The sequence below is a fragment of the Pterocles gutturalis genome, unplaced genomic scaffold (genome assembly GCF_000699245.1).
Source record: "Pterocles gutturalis isolate BGI_N339 unplaced genomic scaffold, ASM69924v1 scaffold10417, whole genome shotgun sequence".
NCBI classification, from domain to species: domain Eukaryota; kingdom Metazoa; phylum Chordata; class Aves; order Pterocliformes; family Pteroclidae; genus Pterocles; species Pterocles gutturalis.
In genome coordinates this window covers 1-16,844 of record NW_010115375.1, presented here as the reverse complement: position 1 = coordinate 16,844, position 16,844 = coordinate 1, and the positions used below count along the sequence as shown (strand labels likewise).

Below are 16,844 nucleotides of genomic sequence, written 5' to 3'. Positions count from 1 at the left end.
AAATTCCCGCATATAACACTGCGGTATTATGTCAAAGCCTAGAGATAGTAAATTAAAGTCCTGAGATTACGTTGCAGTACCAGGCACAAAATAACTTTTCTATAACAATCAAGCAAAGCTTTGGAAGCTGTATGTATTGACTGTGTGGCTGCAAGCTAATGAGCTCAGAATAAAAAACAAAACAGGATTATGAGAAAAAGCACAGTTAACTCCAATATGATGTTTTTCCCCCTAAAGACACTTACTGCAGTCTTACGTACTCTGAACTAGGTTACCAATAATTCCTTATTTTTGCACAAGTGTTTATACATTTTCCAACCCCAGCACATTAAGAGAAGGTAAAGAAGAAAACAATCCTTCAGCAGAAAAATAAAATCTTGGGTCTTATCCTTGCCAGCAAGGTACCACTTGATGCTATTAAGATCTCGCTCCTGAAGCGGACTGCTGCAACAGCAATATTTTTAGACCCTCAGGGAAGGGAGTGCCTGGCATCATCCTGAAGCATCTGCAAATAAAGCAGCAGCACACAAGCACAGCTCACTTTGCCTCCTCTAGCCAGAAAGCGTGTCAGAGCAAACAACTACAGTGCTCCAAAGCACTCGCACAAATTTCCCTGCAATGAAAAGGAAGAGAAGCAGAAAGAAAACCTGCTTTCTTCATTTCTAAGGCTGGCTTTGCTCCATGGCAGAGCAGCCCTGCTCTGTGAGACTTGTGTCCTGAAAATATTACAGCTTTTAAAGCAAAAAGTATTGTCCCTGTCTACATTCTAAAGAAACTTTCAACATGCACATCCAACCTACACCTATACAATCACCCCAGACACAGTTAGAACTTAAATGAAGTGTCTTTTACCCATTCCACAGCCTGGGTATATTACTTACAGTCACAGTTGCCTATCCAAGTTACAGAAAAGGAAAATAAACCTTCAGTTATGTTTCTCAAACGCTGTATTTCCCAAATAGGAGTAAAGTTTATTTTTTAGTTATTACTGAGAACTGCCATTCAGACTAGAGTTTTATGTAACAACACCATTTAGATTTGGTTCACCACTCCTCCTCATTCTCAGTTAAGAAATAATAAAATTACCACCCTTAAAGAACTAAACAGCTCCACAGAAGAGAAGCTGGGATAAAAAGAGAAAATTCTCACCTTATAGCAACCTGCTACTTCACAGAATGATAAACAGTTCCCAACTTTTAAACATGCATGCTTATTGAAGAAAAAACACAGAGAAGATCCATCAGTTGAATTTTGAAGATAAGATGTTTTACACAGCAAATCCTCTCCCACCTCAAAAACCTGGCACAATCTTGCTGGATTAAACAGTCTCTTGCCCTCAAGGAACTTTACAGACAAAAGTCTTCAGCCAAAACAGGATAGTGCATAAAACAAGATTCTCCAAGTATCTCCTGAACACTTTGTCAGAGACATATTTTCTGTCTTCCCCATGTTACAAGAGACTTGATTTATTAATTTATTTCCATGTATACATTATTTTTTCAAAGTTTTCCATTGTCTTCTGTAGGAGATAAAAAATATTCAGGTAGCATCTTCATAGTGAATTTGTCAGAAAGGCAGCAGGTTTATTGAGCAATGGCAGTAAACACGTCCATCCCACAAATTCAGACCCTTCTCTAATTAGAGGACAGGCAGACATCCAACTTATCCTCCTGTAGCAAGTTTGGTAACCCAACTCACAATACAAATTAATTAGCATAAACTCTAAAAAAGCCAAGACACCAAGAGAAAGCAAACACAAGTCAGATCATTAAATCTGAAGAACAGACTTCTGGTAGTGCTTGATCTCCATTTAAGATGATGTTAATTTTCTGATGTTCATGATGATAGCTGGTCATGGACCAGCTGCAGAGAAGCAAAAGGATTAATTTGAGATTACAGCTTTCCTCACTTTTTCATAGATTAGTTTTCATCAGGTGAACAAGCCAAACCAAATTAATCTGTAGCTATGAAATGAAAAAAAAAAAGTGACCATCAGGAGCTGAAGGCCAAGAAGGGGAACTGGGATTGTCCCTTTTGGCAACTGCCTAGTCTTACTGGATTAGATGGTATACGACATGACACCCTTGATTATTTTAGCATGCTAAATTCTCCATTAAAAGATGAACCAAGCAACCATATGAACACTAGTGCCAGGACCAATAATAAAGGAATTGGTGATAATCCATGGTCAGGGAAGCATGACTACACCTTTTGATTTAAATAGTTACAGACTGTGTCAGCCAACTATGAAACAACTCAGTGTCACAGGTTGCTGCATGATGCACAAGAGGCAAAAAAACCCCAAAACCTTCACACTACAGAACAGCTAGTGCGAGCGAGTGTCAAGAACACGAAGGCAAAAATATCCCAATTTAAATAAAGACAAGAACAACCAGTTTCACTTTTCTTTAACATTGCCATCCCATCAATATAGTATTTAGGAATCTGGAAAACTAATGCCCATCTTTTAAGAATTACTAATAAACCTCCATTTCTCGTACAATAACAAAGAACAATGGAGACAACAGAGCAAGACCTCACCAAGTACTGTACAGTCATGGGCAAGTTTGTAAACTCCATTTAGTGAAACTGCCCCACCCAAAACCTTCCAGAGAAACCAAAGATGGAAAGCAGCTAAGACTGCTTCTCAGCATAACGCCTTACACTGAGGGGGTTCTGTGCCAGTCTTCCTTTTTAATTAAATACAGCATTTTGGGATCTAGAGGTAAAACAACATTACCGCATGGTTTTCAAAGACTAGAGAGCACTAAGGAAAGGTATTTCCATTATCATTTTTTGTAAGTCTTTTATTCTTTGAAAATGCCCATATATTATTAAAATTAAGAGGTTAAGTTTATTACACTCCAGCAACACTAATGCTCTTCTAAATTGCTAACCAAACTTGTGCAGACCAAGAGCATAATGAACAAGTTCTATTTCTTTGCCATAAAAAGCAAGTATTTCTTCATCTGCATTCATTCTGTACAGAGAAGAAACTCAAAATTGTATGCAAACAAAACATTAAAGACTTTAAAAACCCTTATACATAATAAATGAAATTAAATTATGTGACAAGACAAAAGTATCTTTCAAAGAGCTTCCGTTCCAGTTTCCTAACATGCCACCTTTCCAATGCTTGTGGACCTAAATTAAAGTGAGTAGAAACAATACGTTCACTGTTCTTTCATTGAGAATATATCGTATTCTTGTATATGATCTTCAAAATAGTGATCACCAAGGACACTGTGACAAAGCAGAGAGCTTTGCACACATACATAGTAAAAGTTTTCATATGGCCACAGAGTATATCATTCATTCTTTAACTGGAAACTTCATTAACTAATAGCTATGATTTTTTAAAAATCCTAAATAATTAAACAGATTCTAAGTAAAATTTTACTACTGTAGTAACTGCCATCCACCTCCTTTTGGCAGGCTGAGAGCAAAAGAATCATATGGCAGCTACAGATTCACATTTCCCTAAATAAACAGAAATCTGATTATTTCTTGAACAAAAATTTGAAAAAGGATTTGGCAGTTCTAGCCAAATTTGAGTTTCATTTTAATTTCACTTAAGCCTCAAAATTCAGATGCCAAAGAAAGTGACTAAAAGCTTAATCTTTCTATCTGTTTTGCACCAAGTGAGGACTTGCAGGATGAAGTGGGCGAGCTGAAAGTACCAACCAGGAGATACTATGACTATCTGGCTCCAGTGCTGCACCACTGACTGCCACCTATAATTTACTCCTTTACAACACTAATTGCTGATCCTTGACCTAGAAGACAAATTATTTGGATAACATGCAGAATACAAACAGCTTTTTGGCACTTCTCCAACTCAAAAAGCAACATGGTCTGTCCCACACCTGAAGGTGTCATAAAAGGAGTCTAAATTCAGGGTTAAGTTTTTCAGCTCTTATTTACATCCCCCTGTTCTCTCCTTCAACAATAAAACTAAAAATAAGTTTTTTGCAGCACAAGAATCTAGACTTGGTAAGGGTTTTCAAGTGCCTGGGATTCTGATGGAAATTCCTCTCTAGAGACGCGCCCCATCTGACACGTGCTAGGCTAGTAGTAGAGCTTTTGTTTAATGTTTCTAGACAGCACTCCCTGTCAACCTCAGTTTTACAAGCAAAATCAAATGAACACACAGGTAATCTAGCAGTTTTGAAAATACTAAGCATAGGTGAAGGGAGGGGAGAGGATTAAAGAAGCATTGAGAGCTTCAAGCTCCAAACATTTCTGTAGGGGACTTAGAGATGATAACTTTTAGAATGACAGGTGACATTTCTCTAACATTTCTAGAGGATTACTGGGAAGCCAACACCATTTTCACATCACTGGAATGAGAACTTCTTTCATGCAAAATATTTATTGCATCATGATCCGCATGACAATAACAAATCAGATTTCTGTCTTCCAACTAGTTCAGATTCAACCTGTATTTCAGAAGCTTCTTTACAGGCATTAAGGGCACTCCCAGCATTTAAAGTCCATTTTAATTAAGCCATTTAGACAAATCTCCAAGTTGGTCACATTCTCCCCTCCCTTTCTGAGGACACAGGCCACCACCTACTAATTTAACTGCCTGAAATCAGTCTGTTGCTGTGGAGAAGTACTGACCTGTACTTGGGAAAGTACTGAAGGGCTTTCCAGGGCTGCCAACCACAATGACGAAGCAACAAAGCCTATCTGCAGCGCTTTGTAGGGACAGCCACAGGTTAGAAAAGAACAAAAAAGTAGTGAAAACCTATCACAGAACAATATATGGTGGAAGGGAACTCAAGGCCTCTAGTTCCAGCCCTTGCTCAAAACAGGACTGACTTCAGTTAAACACTGAACAAGAACAGAGATCCCTCCATCTCCCTGAGCACGCGTTCCAGAGGCTGACCATACTCATGGTGAAGATTTTTTTTTCTTTATATTCTGCTGCACGGGCCTTTGTTTCAGCTTGTCTCAGTTTTGGCTCATTCTTTTGCTGTGCCCCTGCAAGAAGCAGGTAGCTTCCCCTGCTCTCCAACTCCCATTTACCAGGCAGCTGACACCAGCAGTTAGGTCTGCCCCTTGCTCTTGTCTTCTCCAGGCTCCAAACCCAGCTCCCTCAGCCTCTCCTCACACACCACGTGCTGCAGCCCACCATCCTGCTTGGTGGCTTTCTGCTGCACTGGCTCCTGTTTGTCCATCTACCTGTACTGCAAAGCCCCACATGTAGTACTCCAGACACAGCCTCACAGGGACTGGGCAGATGTGAAGAATCATGTCCCTCAACCTGCTGGCCAAGCCCAGTGCGAGGCCACCCTTTGCTGCTGACAACTCCCATGCAGCAACTCATCTGCCAGCCTGTGCAAAGATGGAAGTATCATGCTTCACCCCAGCAGGTGCCAGGGTGGCTCAAGTCCTCCAAGAGAGACAGAGCCTACAAACATGTTTCTTCCCGTTGTCTCAAGGTGGCTTTGTCCACTTCTTCAACTTGATCATGGAATCATAGAAGGGTTTGGGTTGGAAGGGACCTTAAAGATCACCTAGACCCAACCCCCCTGCCATGGGCAGGGACACCTCCCACTAGCCCAGGTTGCTCAAAGCCTCATCCAGCCTGGCCTTGAACCCCTCCAGGGATGGGGGGAATCAACGACTTCTCTGGGCCAGTGTTTCACCACCCTCACAGGAAAAAAAATTCATCCTAATATCTAATTTAAATCTATCCTCTTTCAGCTTAAGACCAGTACTCCTCATCCTGTCACTACACCCCCTGATCCAGAGCCCCATCATCTCTCCTGTAGCCCCCTTTCAGCACTGGAAGCTGCTCTAAGGTCTCCCTGGAGCCTTCTCTTCTCCAGGCTGAACAACCCCAACTCTCTCAGCCTGTCCTTATACAGGAGGTACTGCAGCCTCTGACCAATATTCACGACCCTCCTGTGGACTCGCTACCACAGGTCCATGTCCTTCTGTGCTGAGGACTCCAGAGCTGGACGCAGCACTGCAGGGGGGTGTCTCACAAGAGCAGAGAATCACCTCTCTTCACCAGCTGGTTACACTTCTTCTGATGCAGCCCAGGTGTGCTGCAGATGCTGACTGTAACGCCCCCACCCTTGCTGTCCCGTAACCCTAACCCACACATAAGCTCTTTACAGGCCCACTGCCCAATCCACAGCGGAGCTCTGCGCGCTCAAGTCACACCTTTGCAGAAACACAGCCGCCCATCTTCCCTGCCTGGCCTTTGCAAGGAGCACACATGACAGTACTCCAGTTTTGTGATCACGTTTCTGTGACCCAAGGGAGATCACAGGCCTGCAACGCACACACGACTATTTCTTATCCATGCGTGTGTTCGTCTGCACCTGAGATGAGCCCCCAGTCACACGGCTTCCGAGCTGTCCCATATGCATCACCCCACTCTGTCCCTCCATTTATCTGCTAGAGAAAGCATATGTTAGGCTAACTTATTACTTAAGTAAAGCACTGTAAAGGCATTCAAGGCTGCCTACACCAGCTAGCAACAAGTTGCTTTTTTTTCATTTTTAAACAAGCTGCTACTTTAATTGTCATTCAAGACTGATTCATGAGAATGTTCTACAGACTTGGAAATTTTACCCTGCCAGCCATTGATCCACCTCAGGCTTCCTAAATCTCTTACTTTCTGACTCTGCTAGAGATAGAACTGATTTCTACAATTTGGCCCCCATGCAGCAAAGTACTTAGGAACACAAGAGAAAAGCTCAAAACAGGAGTGATGTTAGAGTACAGCCTGTAACTCCTCTGGGACCAAGACCCCTGCACCTTTCCTACTACATGACATAGACGAGTAAGAGGTTCGGCCACAATCTGCATACAGGACCAAAAAAGTCAGCTGGAATTTCGTATTTGTGCTGTGCACAAGTATCAGATAGAGTTTCCCCTGAAAAATAGGGGAAAAAAACCCAAAAACATATTCACACGAATTCCCTTCTTAGGGCGTAAGAACTATTTTACGTTCTGCCTGTTCATTCAATGTTACATTTCTCAGACCTTCCAGTATCTGAAAAAACAACCATTACATACTGAAGTTTCTTGCTGTATTCCAGTCAATCGTGTTATGCAATTAATAGATGTATTTGCACTTCCTGTCTCTGTAACTGCATTTTAATTTCAGAAATATGCTGACTATAAGGCAAGGAGCAAGAACCTCAAGTACTTGCCTTCTGAACACACCAGACGGGAGAAGAAGGGCTCTACCTTGTATGCTTATGACTGACAATTATTTTTTTCATCATGGAAAACCAGTCAGACATGGGCAGAACCCACGTCTTTCAAGACAGACAAGTATCAGGAACCCCTGTTTTCTTCATTCTCATTAGCAGCTGTTCCAATAGATAAACACGATTTTATCTGAAGCGTATGTACTATGTGCATTAATTTGTGTTGTTACTGCATCTACGGTTAGTTAATATGGACTAGTGACATAACATTGTATTCTATTTACCCAGAAATGTCAACACATTACAGGTTACAAGCTGCTGAAAGAGGATCCATTTAGCTCCAAAAGATGACTTGCACCACCTACAGGTCTTAGCAGAGGTCTGCAAGACTCTAACTTCCAAAATTTTTTAAATAAACGACATCCATTCTATGCTACTGGAATAAAAGGTAAAATATCTCCTGAATAAGCAAAAGAACAGGCTTACTCCAAAATTCATCTAACATCAGTCCAGCATGGGCAGTTTAGCCTAGTTTGATATGAGGTTTACACTGTTTAGTGCTAAACGGGGTGCTTTCATAGAGCACACTTCAAGCTAAGAAATAATCCGTAACTGACCTTGACAAGAAAGGAAGCACTGCTTTTCTGTGAAGCGTAAAGGAACAGAAGCCCAGACATTTCCTTCTCAGACTAACTGTATGCTCTAAATTATAGTTTGTTATACAGCCACAATATACAGCAGGGCATATAGAAAACAACTTGGCGATTGCCGGTTTTTCCAAAACTATTTTGATCTGTCAGTACATCTCATCAGTCCCACTAACAGCTTCTCTTATTACGCCTGTTCCTTTGGATTAAAAAAAAAACAGTCCTACACGCTTTGAACATTGAGCATTAAGACTGGGAAGATGGCACACCAGCAGTTTATGAGTAAAATACATTGCTTTTATCCCAAAGCCAAAGAACTACATCCATCAAAGAAGTACTTGGAAGCAAGATGCATTAAGACAGGCTTAGCTATGCTGCAGAATAAACTCAAAACCATGACTATAGTCATACTATAGTATTTCAGTGTCCATAAGTACAGAATAAAACAAACTTCTTTCAACAAATTGCAACCCAGATGATTCTGCAGCTGTGCAAGATACAGGAGTTTATCAATGGACCTCTTTCAACCTCGTAACACTGGGATACACCAACCTTCACAAGCTTCACTAAGAGCTTAAGTCCATTGAACTACACCCCCCCTCCTTTAAATACAGCTTTTCCAAAAGGCAGTCAACATTAGCCATACAGAATCGCACCACAAAATGTGGAGATGATCAGAACCTCTGCAAAATATGTCAAGTTACATTTTCTGCCTAGAATGTAACCCCAGCTTTATAAAGAAAACACCATCTCTCTTCCAAACTTGCAGGATTTCCGATCCACACTAATGAGCAAACAAGTTTGACAGAAAAGCTAAATACTCCAATGTTTACTTTGACATAAGAAAACTACAAATGGGAGTAATCCCTTTCAAAATCTTAAAACCACATAACCATAAAATTGAAGCTGGCTTAGATCTTAGGATACAAGACTGACAGAAACGAATTATCCTGGGCACATAATCAAGAACTAATGATGAAAGCTCTTGTAACACATGTAAGAATAAGCTACAGCAACCAATAAACCTGGGGATAAATACTTTAGTGTCACACTAATAACATTTCTAAGTGTGCTTTGATTGTTACTAGGTAACATTCTGCAAATGATTAGAGAAAGTAGAAAAATTTGTTGAAGAGAAGCAGAATAATTCAGTCTCCACAAATCTAGACAAGCATGAGTTTAAAAAAAGCATTAACTTTTGTTTGCATGGTGAACATAATCAAGAGATAAACACGTGCGCACACTGTGGGAACAAGGCCATTGCAGTTTTCCTTCTTGAGGGATTGAGAATTATCTGCACATTGTCAGCAGCGATTTGCCAGACTCTGAGGCTTCGTATCGACTCCTACAGCTAACTACTGATAGGGCAAATGCATGATGACAGGCAGCAGCATGAAAGAGCAAGGAACAAAAAGACCACTCATATTTGGGCCACAATATCTAGGCACGATATGGTAAGAGTGCCCCACTGAAAACAAAGGTTTTTTTAATTGGTAAATTGAAGTGACATCAAAACATTACTACACAGATTTGAGCATTTGCTGTATGAATAACAGGAAGTGGCTGCTACATTGCCTTGGCCTGTGGCATGAATCATTTGACCACCTAAACATATCATACCTTCTCTTTAAAATGTCATAACTGTAAAAAGTATTCAATCTAACAGTAACCTGTCAAGCTGCATCTCAGGGAAAAGTGTTTTCTGGTCTGTTTAACTACAACGCATTACAGGATAGCACACAAAAACCTCCAACCACCATTATTTCTTGTTTGCTGTGTTTTGTACTTAAAAATAGTTACTAACTTGTGTAAGTCTATCAAACACATAGTACTGTTACCTTTCTTCAATTCTATTCTTGTCCATAAGTGGCTGTTTGATCCACTGATTAACTAGTCTTTGTCCTTGAGGGGTTCGGCATTTATTTAGTAAACCAGCTAGAGACTGTGCAGTGTTAGCATTTTCCACAGAACTCTGGAATGTGGGAAAAGAAAAAAAAAAGTTGTCAGTGAAGTTTGACAGCCAGTGAAAGGCACTCAACCTTGCTACTACCTAGGAACAGAGCAGTGTTCATTCTGTATTCAACCTGGCACCCATCAAAAATGGGAAATGAAACAGCATGGCATTAAAGCACTTACACTCTGGTTCCTGGAACACAGGACATAAGGAATAGGTTTGTTCATTCGGAAACTAGCTGACTGAACAGGAAAGTCAGAAACATTCCTAGTCACTGGGCAGTTAGTTTGGCTGGAGACCTGAGGGATGCCCTGGGGTGGGGTGCAGGAACACAACAGAATAAGGTAACAGGAGAGAACAGTTATCCAAATTCTGTCAAGTGCTATAAACATCTCTAAACTTACTCTGCTCTACTATCTATAATTTAGGTTTAATATTAACTGGACTCAAGACAGACTTTTGGGCATTTTTCTTGGAGTTTTGTTTGTTTTTTGCACAAACAGCTAGGAAGCTACCATTTTGTTTAACATTGAAAAACAGCAAACAATCTTGTCTCAACTCTCAATTCTGAAATTAAAATCTCAACTCTCTCTACCCAAGAACACCTGCAATTAAAACAGCAGGCAAGCACTCAACCAGGAGCCTGTAAACAACTGGGATGTAGAACTAGCATGACCACAACGGTGAGAAGGTATACTGACACATTTAACCCCTGGAAAATCTAACCTCTAAAGTGAATGTGCTTATTTTCAGTGTTCTGGACAGTATTACACGTGAAAAACTTCTGAATCCACACAAGTGTCACAGAGTACATATATTATATATGACTAACCTACTTCAGCACATCCAAGTTGGAAGGCTACAGTTTCAAAAAAATCAACAGCATCTGCTGCATCCTAAGAACTTTACCCACATACTTAACAGAGCAACTCAAATTACAAAATATTTTGCCTTTGCTTTAGGTGCCTGCCCAAAAACCTTGCCACAGACAGCACACTACACAGGCAACAAGGCAGCATGCTGCTATGTGGCAAACCCTTTGCTCCAAAGCTCACAACAGCCCCTAAAGACAGACATGCCAGTGTATTTCTTATCACAAAACGTGTAACACTTACAAAGACTTGTAAAGCTAAGACAGTGTTGAACTTCCTGGAACACCTCCATAAAGGTTGAGAAGAGAGAAAACTTTTGCTTCATTCCCTAGACAGTCGCAAAGAATCAGGAACTAAAGAAAAAAATATCAGAACATCTCTCTCCAGGGTTAACCAGCTCAGCTGCTGAATATATGCTCTTTTTTCCCCCCGTAGAAATCCCTCTAAGGTAAACAGGAGACCATATTTGTGATTTCTTCCTATAAAAGTGAAACTCAAGTGGTTTAGCTCCAAGCAAAGATCACTAAGCACTGTCTACTAACATAAAAAAAAAAGAAAAAAAGCTGATACAACACAGCACTTTTGAGTCCACATTTTCCTTTAACTATAAAAAGGGGCAAAGCAGAAAAACAGACATGGTGGGAGGTGTGGAGAAGACTGGTAACCTGCTCAGATTTGTAGAAAATGTGTGTAAAAAGTAAAATTGACACTGCCCAGCTAGCATGTCACGGTGTTTTCAGAATGTTAAGTACTGACCTGTTCATTGCCCTGCCTGCTGCAGCCAGCTCTCCCTTTCCATCACCAACAGCAGCGTTCCTGCCATATGCGTCCTGGTCCCCTAATACTATGTAGTTCAGGCTTCTATTCTCTTTCCCAAAAACAGCACTACTGTATAAGGCAACTGTGCTTTGGAGTTCCCTATCATACCACAACACTTACTGCTTAGCCAGACTCCTCAGTAGCTACACCTTCCAAGGCCCTTCCCATACCTGCGTTGTTTGTGGTCACTTCCCACCTCCTCGATTATCTTCTCCTTTACATTAAAAGTAAGCTAACAAAAACAAACCAAGGTGGCAACAGTGGCTAACAGTGTTTAAAATAGACAATGTACGGGAATAGCTGAAAACAAAGCTAACATGTAGCAGTTACCACTAATCAGGAACTGGGGAGTTGTGATTGGGCAGTCAGGCTACTTATCAAGCAGCTAAATAAGTATATTGCAAAATGCTTACCAATTCAAGCGTGCATTGCTTACCTGAAAAAGGTTGAGGGCTTGAACAGCTGCATTATCTAGAACCATATACTGACTAAGATCAAAAGTAGTCAGTTCATATTGTCCAAAATTAGACTCATCTGACAGCAACTCTAAAAACTTGATAATGGCTGACAAAGACGAAATAGCAACCTGAAGTTAAAAAAAAAACACACACACACCACATTCTAGTTAGAAACACTGCTGAAGAGGGGAGTATTTGATGAGTGCCCCTAGAAAACTACAATCAGGGAAGACTTTGAGCCATGTAAATTCCAGCAGGGCCATGAGAGACTCATCCTGTTTGACAAGACTTAATTTTCATAGGGACATTCTATGGCACTGGAGCATCTTTCTAGGTAGGTGCAAAAACAATGAATGAAACATTTGCATAATCTGATAAACAAAATGTGAAGTGCAAGCTTCACGAGCTTTCCAAAGCTGTTATCAGGATGTTTCTGGCTCAGGAACAAAAACAAGTTACTGCAGATAAATGAGCTATCATGGATCATCTCAGGACATGGTTTCAGGGTTAGTTTTCAACCAGAACAAGGATCTGATCTGACTCACTGCATGGTGTTACAAACGCTGGTGCCAGCACAAAAGAGAGGCAGCAAGCATGACTGACTTGTTCAGCTGCACCACACTTCAAACGATTTCAACCTGTTATGAAATCACGCATTAAGGGAGAATAACTCTGTACCTTACACCTGCAGTGAGCACCAGCAGTGAAGGGCATTTTAAAACAAATTAAAACACACTTATCTCAAGCAAATTACCTCTTTGTTTGCAGCTAAGAACATGCTCAGTTCACATGCACACATTAAATCATATGCCTGAGCCATATAAGATGACATAAATCACAAAAATATTATCATAAACATTACTTCATTTTCAAATATCAGTTTTCCTGTCACACAAAATTATCGAAGTATTGTATTTCAGTCCTTCAGCTACAGAGATTATAAATAGGAAGCACCTCTTCTGCACAGTCTATTTGCTTACCAGAGTTTACTACTTTAAAGAGGTACGTGAAGGGTTTTATCATTTTTTTTTCCTGGAATCCTACTTAACACAGATTCAAGGTGAGTAGAACAGCTGAACACTTCAGCAAGACTGCAGCTTAATATACCATGGGTTGTACAATATACTTTTCCAGAACTATGGGAATCCAGCGTAAAACAGGACCAGTGAGGATAGAGGAGAGGAGCCCACACGAGTCACACACAACTCTCTGCTTCTAAAAAACAGGAGCACAAGTGCTCACCTGCTTTTCCATCTCTGGCAATGCTGCACTATTCATTTGTTCTTCTTTTTTGCATTTTAGCAAGCGATTGAGATCCTGAACAATATCTTTTGTCATGAAATCTGCCTTCTTCCTGTCTGTAATCAGGATTCCTCCCCTCTGAATGACCTGTTGTGCATAAACACACACAGTTATCAATTACTTTCAATATTCAGGGGACAGATGTTCATCACACAGAAGCAAATCCTGAAAAAACATTTTACTGCTAAGTTGCAGAATGACAGAAAAGATTTTACCCTTAGAACAACTTTTGCTGATTAAAATGCAAATGAGTCAACAGACAAATAATAAATTTTGGATGCGTAAATCAAAACTTCTTTCAGTTAAAGACATTGCTCCTTCATTTTTCCATAAATCACAGAGCCTAGCTAATAAGCTAGAATACAGCTTTTTAGGTTACATTTTGTCTAACCGCAAGCCACAATGGCTTCCTTACTTGTCGCAGTTTTCCCATATCTCCTGCAGTCTCTCCTCCTGGTAGCACACACTCCTTCGGTCCTAGTTGAACCAGTAGAGCTTCAAGGTTTGAGAACTGATCATTATCTGGAAACTCACAGACGCTCAATTTTCTCAGCGTAGTGTCGACATACCCCACTCCTACTACTCTCTGTCCATCAGCAGTAGACAGCTTAACCCCCACAACCCCAATGGCTGTTGACATATCATTGTTGGCAAAGAGAACTTCCTCAAACTGGGCAAGATTTCCTGGAGAACCCTATTTAGGAAAGAAATATACTTTTAAAGACTGTGTATATACATACATACTTTTTTTTTCTTTTTAAGCACAATAATTTATAAACTAAGTACTGAGCAGTTTATTAATATAAAACAGAGCTGTTCTATTTTTTTAACCATTAAAATTTTATATATCATCTACACAAAGTGCACTACTTCAGGTTTCCTTTATTTCCCAACTTATGTCAAAGATACAGAACGAGCTCTTCCAGCCTTAGAGCAGTAGAAAATACAGGGATATATAACAGACCACACAACTTCCCATCATACCACCACCATCAGTCCCTGAAAATCCCAAAATTACAAGCTCAGGGGCTCAGGAAAGAGTTATAGGTATTTGTCTTTCATCTCACAATTATAAACAAAAGTTGAAAATTGTACCTTGTATGCTAAATACCAGTCATTTTCCTTGACAGATTTACTCCCTGCTTTGTTCTTGTAAACTTCAACTCTGTAATGACGAACCAGAAGCAGATCTCTCACAAAAGATTCAAAGTTCATTTTACTAAGCACAACACTCTCAAGTTTCTGAGTTCCTAAAAAAAAAAAAAAAAAAAGGAAAATTATAAGATACCTGAATTTGTTCATAGATTTTATTTTCTGTAACTAAAATCCCCAGGAACAGCCTTCAGGAAAGACACTATTCTAATATTAAAGAAGCAAACATGTAAAATCCATGAAACAACACAAAACCACAACATTCAACTGGTTAATATTAAGAATGAAGAAAGCACACTCTGTATCCAAGTAAAAACAATGTTCATTTCCAAATCTCATTAAATCTGTATGTCCCTACAAAGAGATCTGTTCTTCTCACCCTTCCCCTCCCCTTACCATATTCTTGATTTGGTTTTCTCATTAGTGTTTCACACATTTTAATCTAATGAGTGGTGGAAGCCTGCTACAGGTTTGCCTCCTGGATAACATCTTTGCTTTCCTGGATAAGCCACCTCTGCTGACAGAACAGACTGTTGCCTATTCGTGCTCAGAAGATGGCAAGACATATGTGCCAAGACATTTCGCTTTTATCACAATATGTACTGTAAAAACAACATATTCTCAAAGCAGTTTAAAAGTTTAATTTAAAACTTAACTTTAAAAGTGCCTAATTGACAAACTTCTTGCTTCTGTTTCTGTAAGGCTGCAGGCAGATGATACAGCTGAAGAAATTTAATTCCATGAGGCTGCCAAGAGGGGCAATACCACTTCTGCCTCCCCACCTCTGGCACCAGCCTACTCATAGGATAATTTCACTACTGAACTAATTGAGGTTCCGGGTGGCTACATTAAGTTTTCTGCCAGATCAGCAAGTGGAATTAACTCAGACTGGTGTGAGATACATGACAGCGAGACGACTATATAAAGTAAGCACAAGCAACAGGTAGGGATTATTCCATCCCTCTTTTCAGTAGCCTGCCTTTATCACACTTGAGGCTCTTCCGCCTTTTACGTGAAAGAGATGCTAAACAGCAAATTTCCACACAGATAAGAACTTATGGTTTTATTTTAAACAGGATATTTTCATTTTCTTTCCTCAAGTTTTTTTGGAAGCAGATAAGAAACTAATGCCACATAATGAGTTTCTCTTTCCCAGTGCAGAACTGTCCAATAAAATACAATTTTTCTTTTTTTCAGACGAGACTACACAATACACTACCAGGGTGTGGGGTGCAGCTGAAGCTGATTCATGCTTTGAAATCATCCCAAAAGCAAAAAAGTGTGGTTCTACACTTTTAGGTGGATATGCTGGATAAGGCTTCAAAGGTTTTAAAACTGGAGCTGACACTCATAGGCTTACACCTGTGAAATGATCACTTTTAAATGGAATACAAAAATAATACTGATGCATGTGTTTCTATCTGCAAGACAGATCAAATTCTATGCTTGAAACAATCAAGCTCTACAAATTCTCCATAGCGGTTTTTTTGTGATTTTTTTTTTTTGTGGTTTTGGGGAGGGGTTGGGGTTTGGTATTTTACATATTAGCTCATCACTTGCAATAGAAAGTGAAAAACATATGAGAATGTCATTCTTGTTAATGTGACTGCATTGCACACACACACAAAATATTCATTCACAACAAACAGGTTTATTTTGTGAAGTATAAGCCAATAGTATAAGCCAATAATTTTGCAACATTACCTTCCTTGAGATTAAGGCTAATACTAAGGTTTGTCTCTTCTGACAAGATAATTTTTCTTGATGCTCTTATGTCCAACATCTGCAAGCTCCACCATCTTATACCAAGAAATAAATAAAAAGCAACAGGGGGTGGATGGAAGAGAAAATCTCATGCAATACATAACTACACGTTATTCACTTCTGCGGGCCATCATTAGCCAAGTGCGGTGTTCCCACTGCTCACTTATCACCTGCACTGTAAAACTGTATGAGCCCCGTCCTTAGTTATCACAGAAAACGTAATGCAAGCATTTCCACACATGGAAATCCAGCAGCGTGCCAGAAAAACATCATTACATCGCTGTTAGCTGTATTCAACCAACCACCCGCATCTAACAGTCCTGTGGTACGAGATGTCACACTCAGCACTGTGCTTTCTGCTGCAGATACCTTCCTACGTCGGTACACCTCCATCTGTCACACGCATCCCACTCGGAGCGGCTGCTAATTACCACGGCAGAGCCGCCAGAGGCTGAAGGAGAAAAGATCTGCGTTCAGCCACGCTTGCCTCCAAGCTGCAATGAATCAGAGCGGACACAAAAATCCGGAGACCGCTTAATGCGTCCCTTCCACAGCTTTCCCGAGGGCGGCCGCCCGGCCCCTGCCTCTGCCCTCAGCAGCAGCCACCGTGACCCGCAGCGGGAAGAGAGCAGCGGCGCCTCCCGCTCCTCACCCTGACAAGGCCCCTACCTTTGAAAAAGCGACGCCACAGCCAACTCCAG

At 40.5% G+C, this 16,844-nt stretch overlaps 1 protein-coding gene across 1 annotated transcript in view; it reads right to left on the bottom strand.

Moving 5' to 3' along the window:
- Nucleotides 1-16,637, bottom strand: part of MSH2 (mutS homolog 2) — a gene marked incomplete at its 5' end in the record, with an annotated part of 51,143 nt that extends 34,506 nt beyond the window's left edge. The window contains 6 exons of the mRNA XM_010075160.1: nucleotides 9,661-9,794; nucleotides 11,904-12,053; nucleotides 13,168-13,314; nucleotides 13,643-13,921; nucleotides 14,323-14,477; nucleotides 16,575-16,637. Of these exons, the coding sequence (XP_010073462.1) occupies nucleotides 9,661-9,794; nucleotides 11,904-12,053; nucleotides 13,168-13,314; nucleotides 13,643-13,921; nucleotides 14,323-14,477; nucleotides 16,575-16,637 (928 nt within the window). The remainder of the gene's footprint in view (nucleotides 1-9,660; nucleotides 9,795-11,903; nucleotides 12,054-13,167; nucleotides 13,315-13,642; nucleotides 13,922-14,322; nucleotides 14,478-16,574) is intronic.
- Between the last annotated feature and the right edge of the window lie 207 nt (nucleotides 16,638-16,844).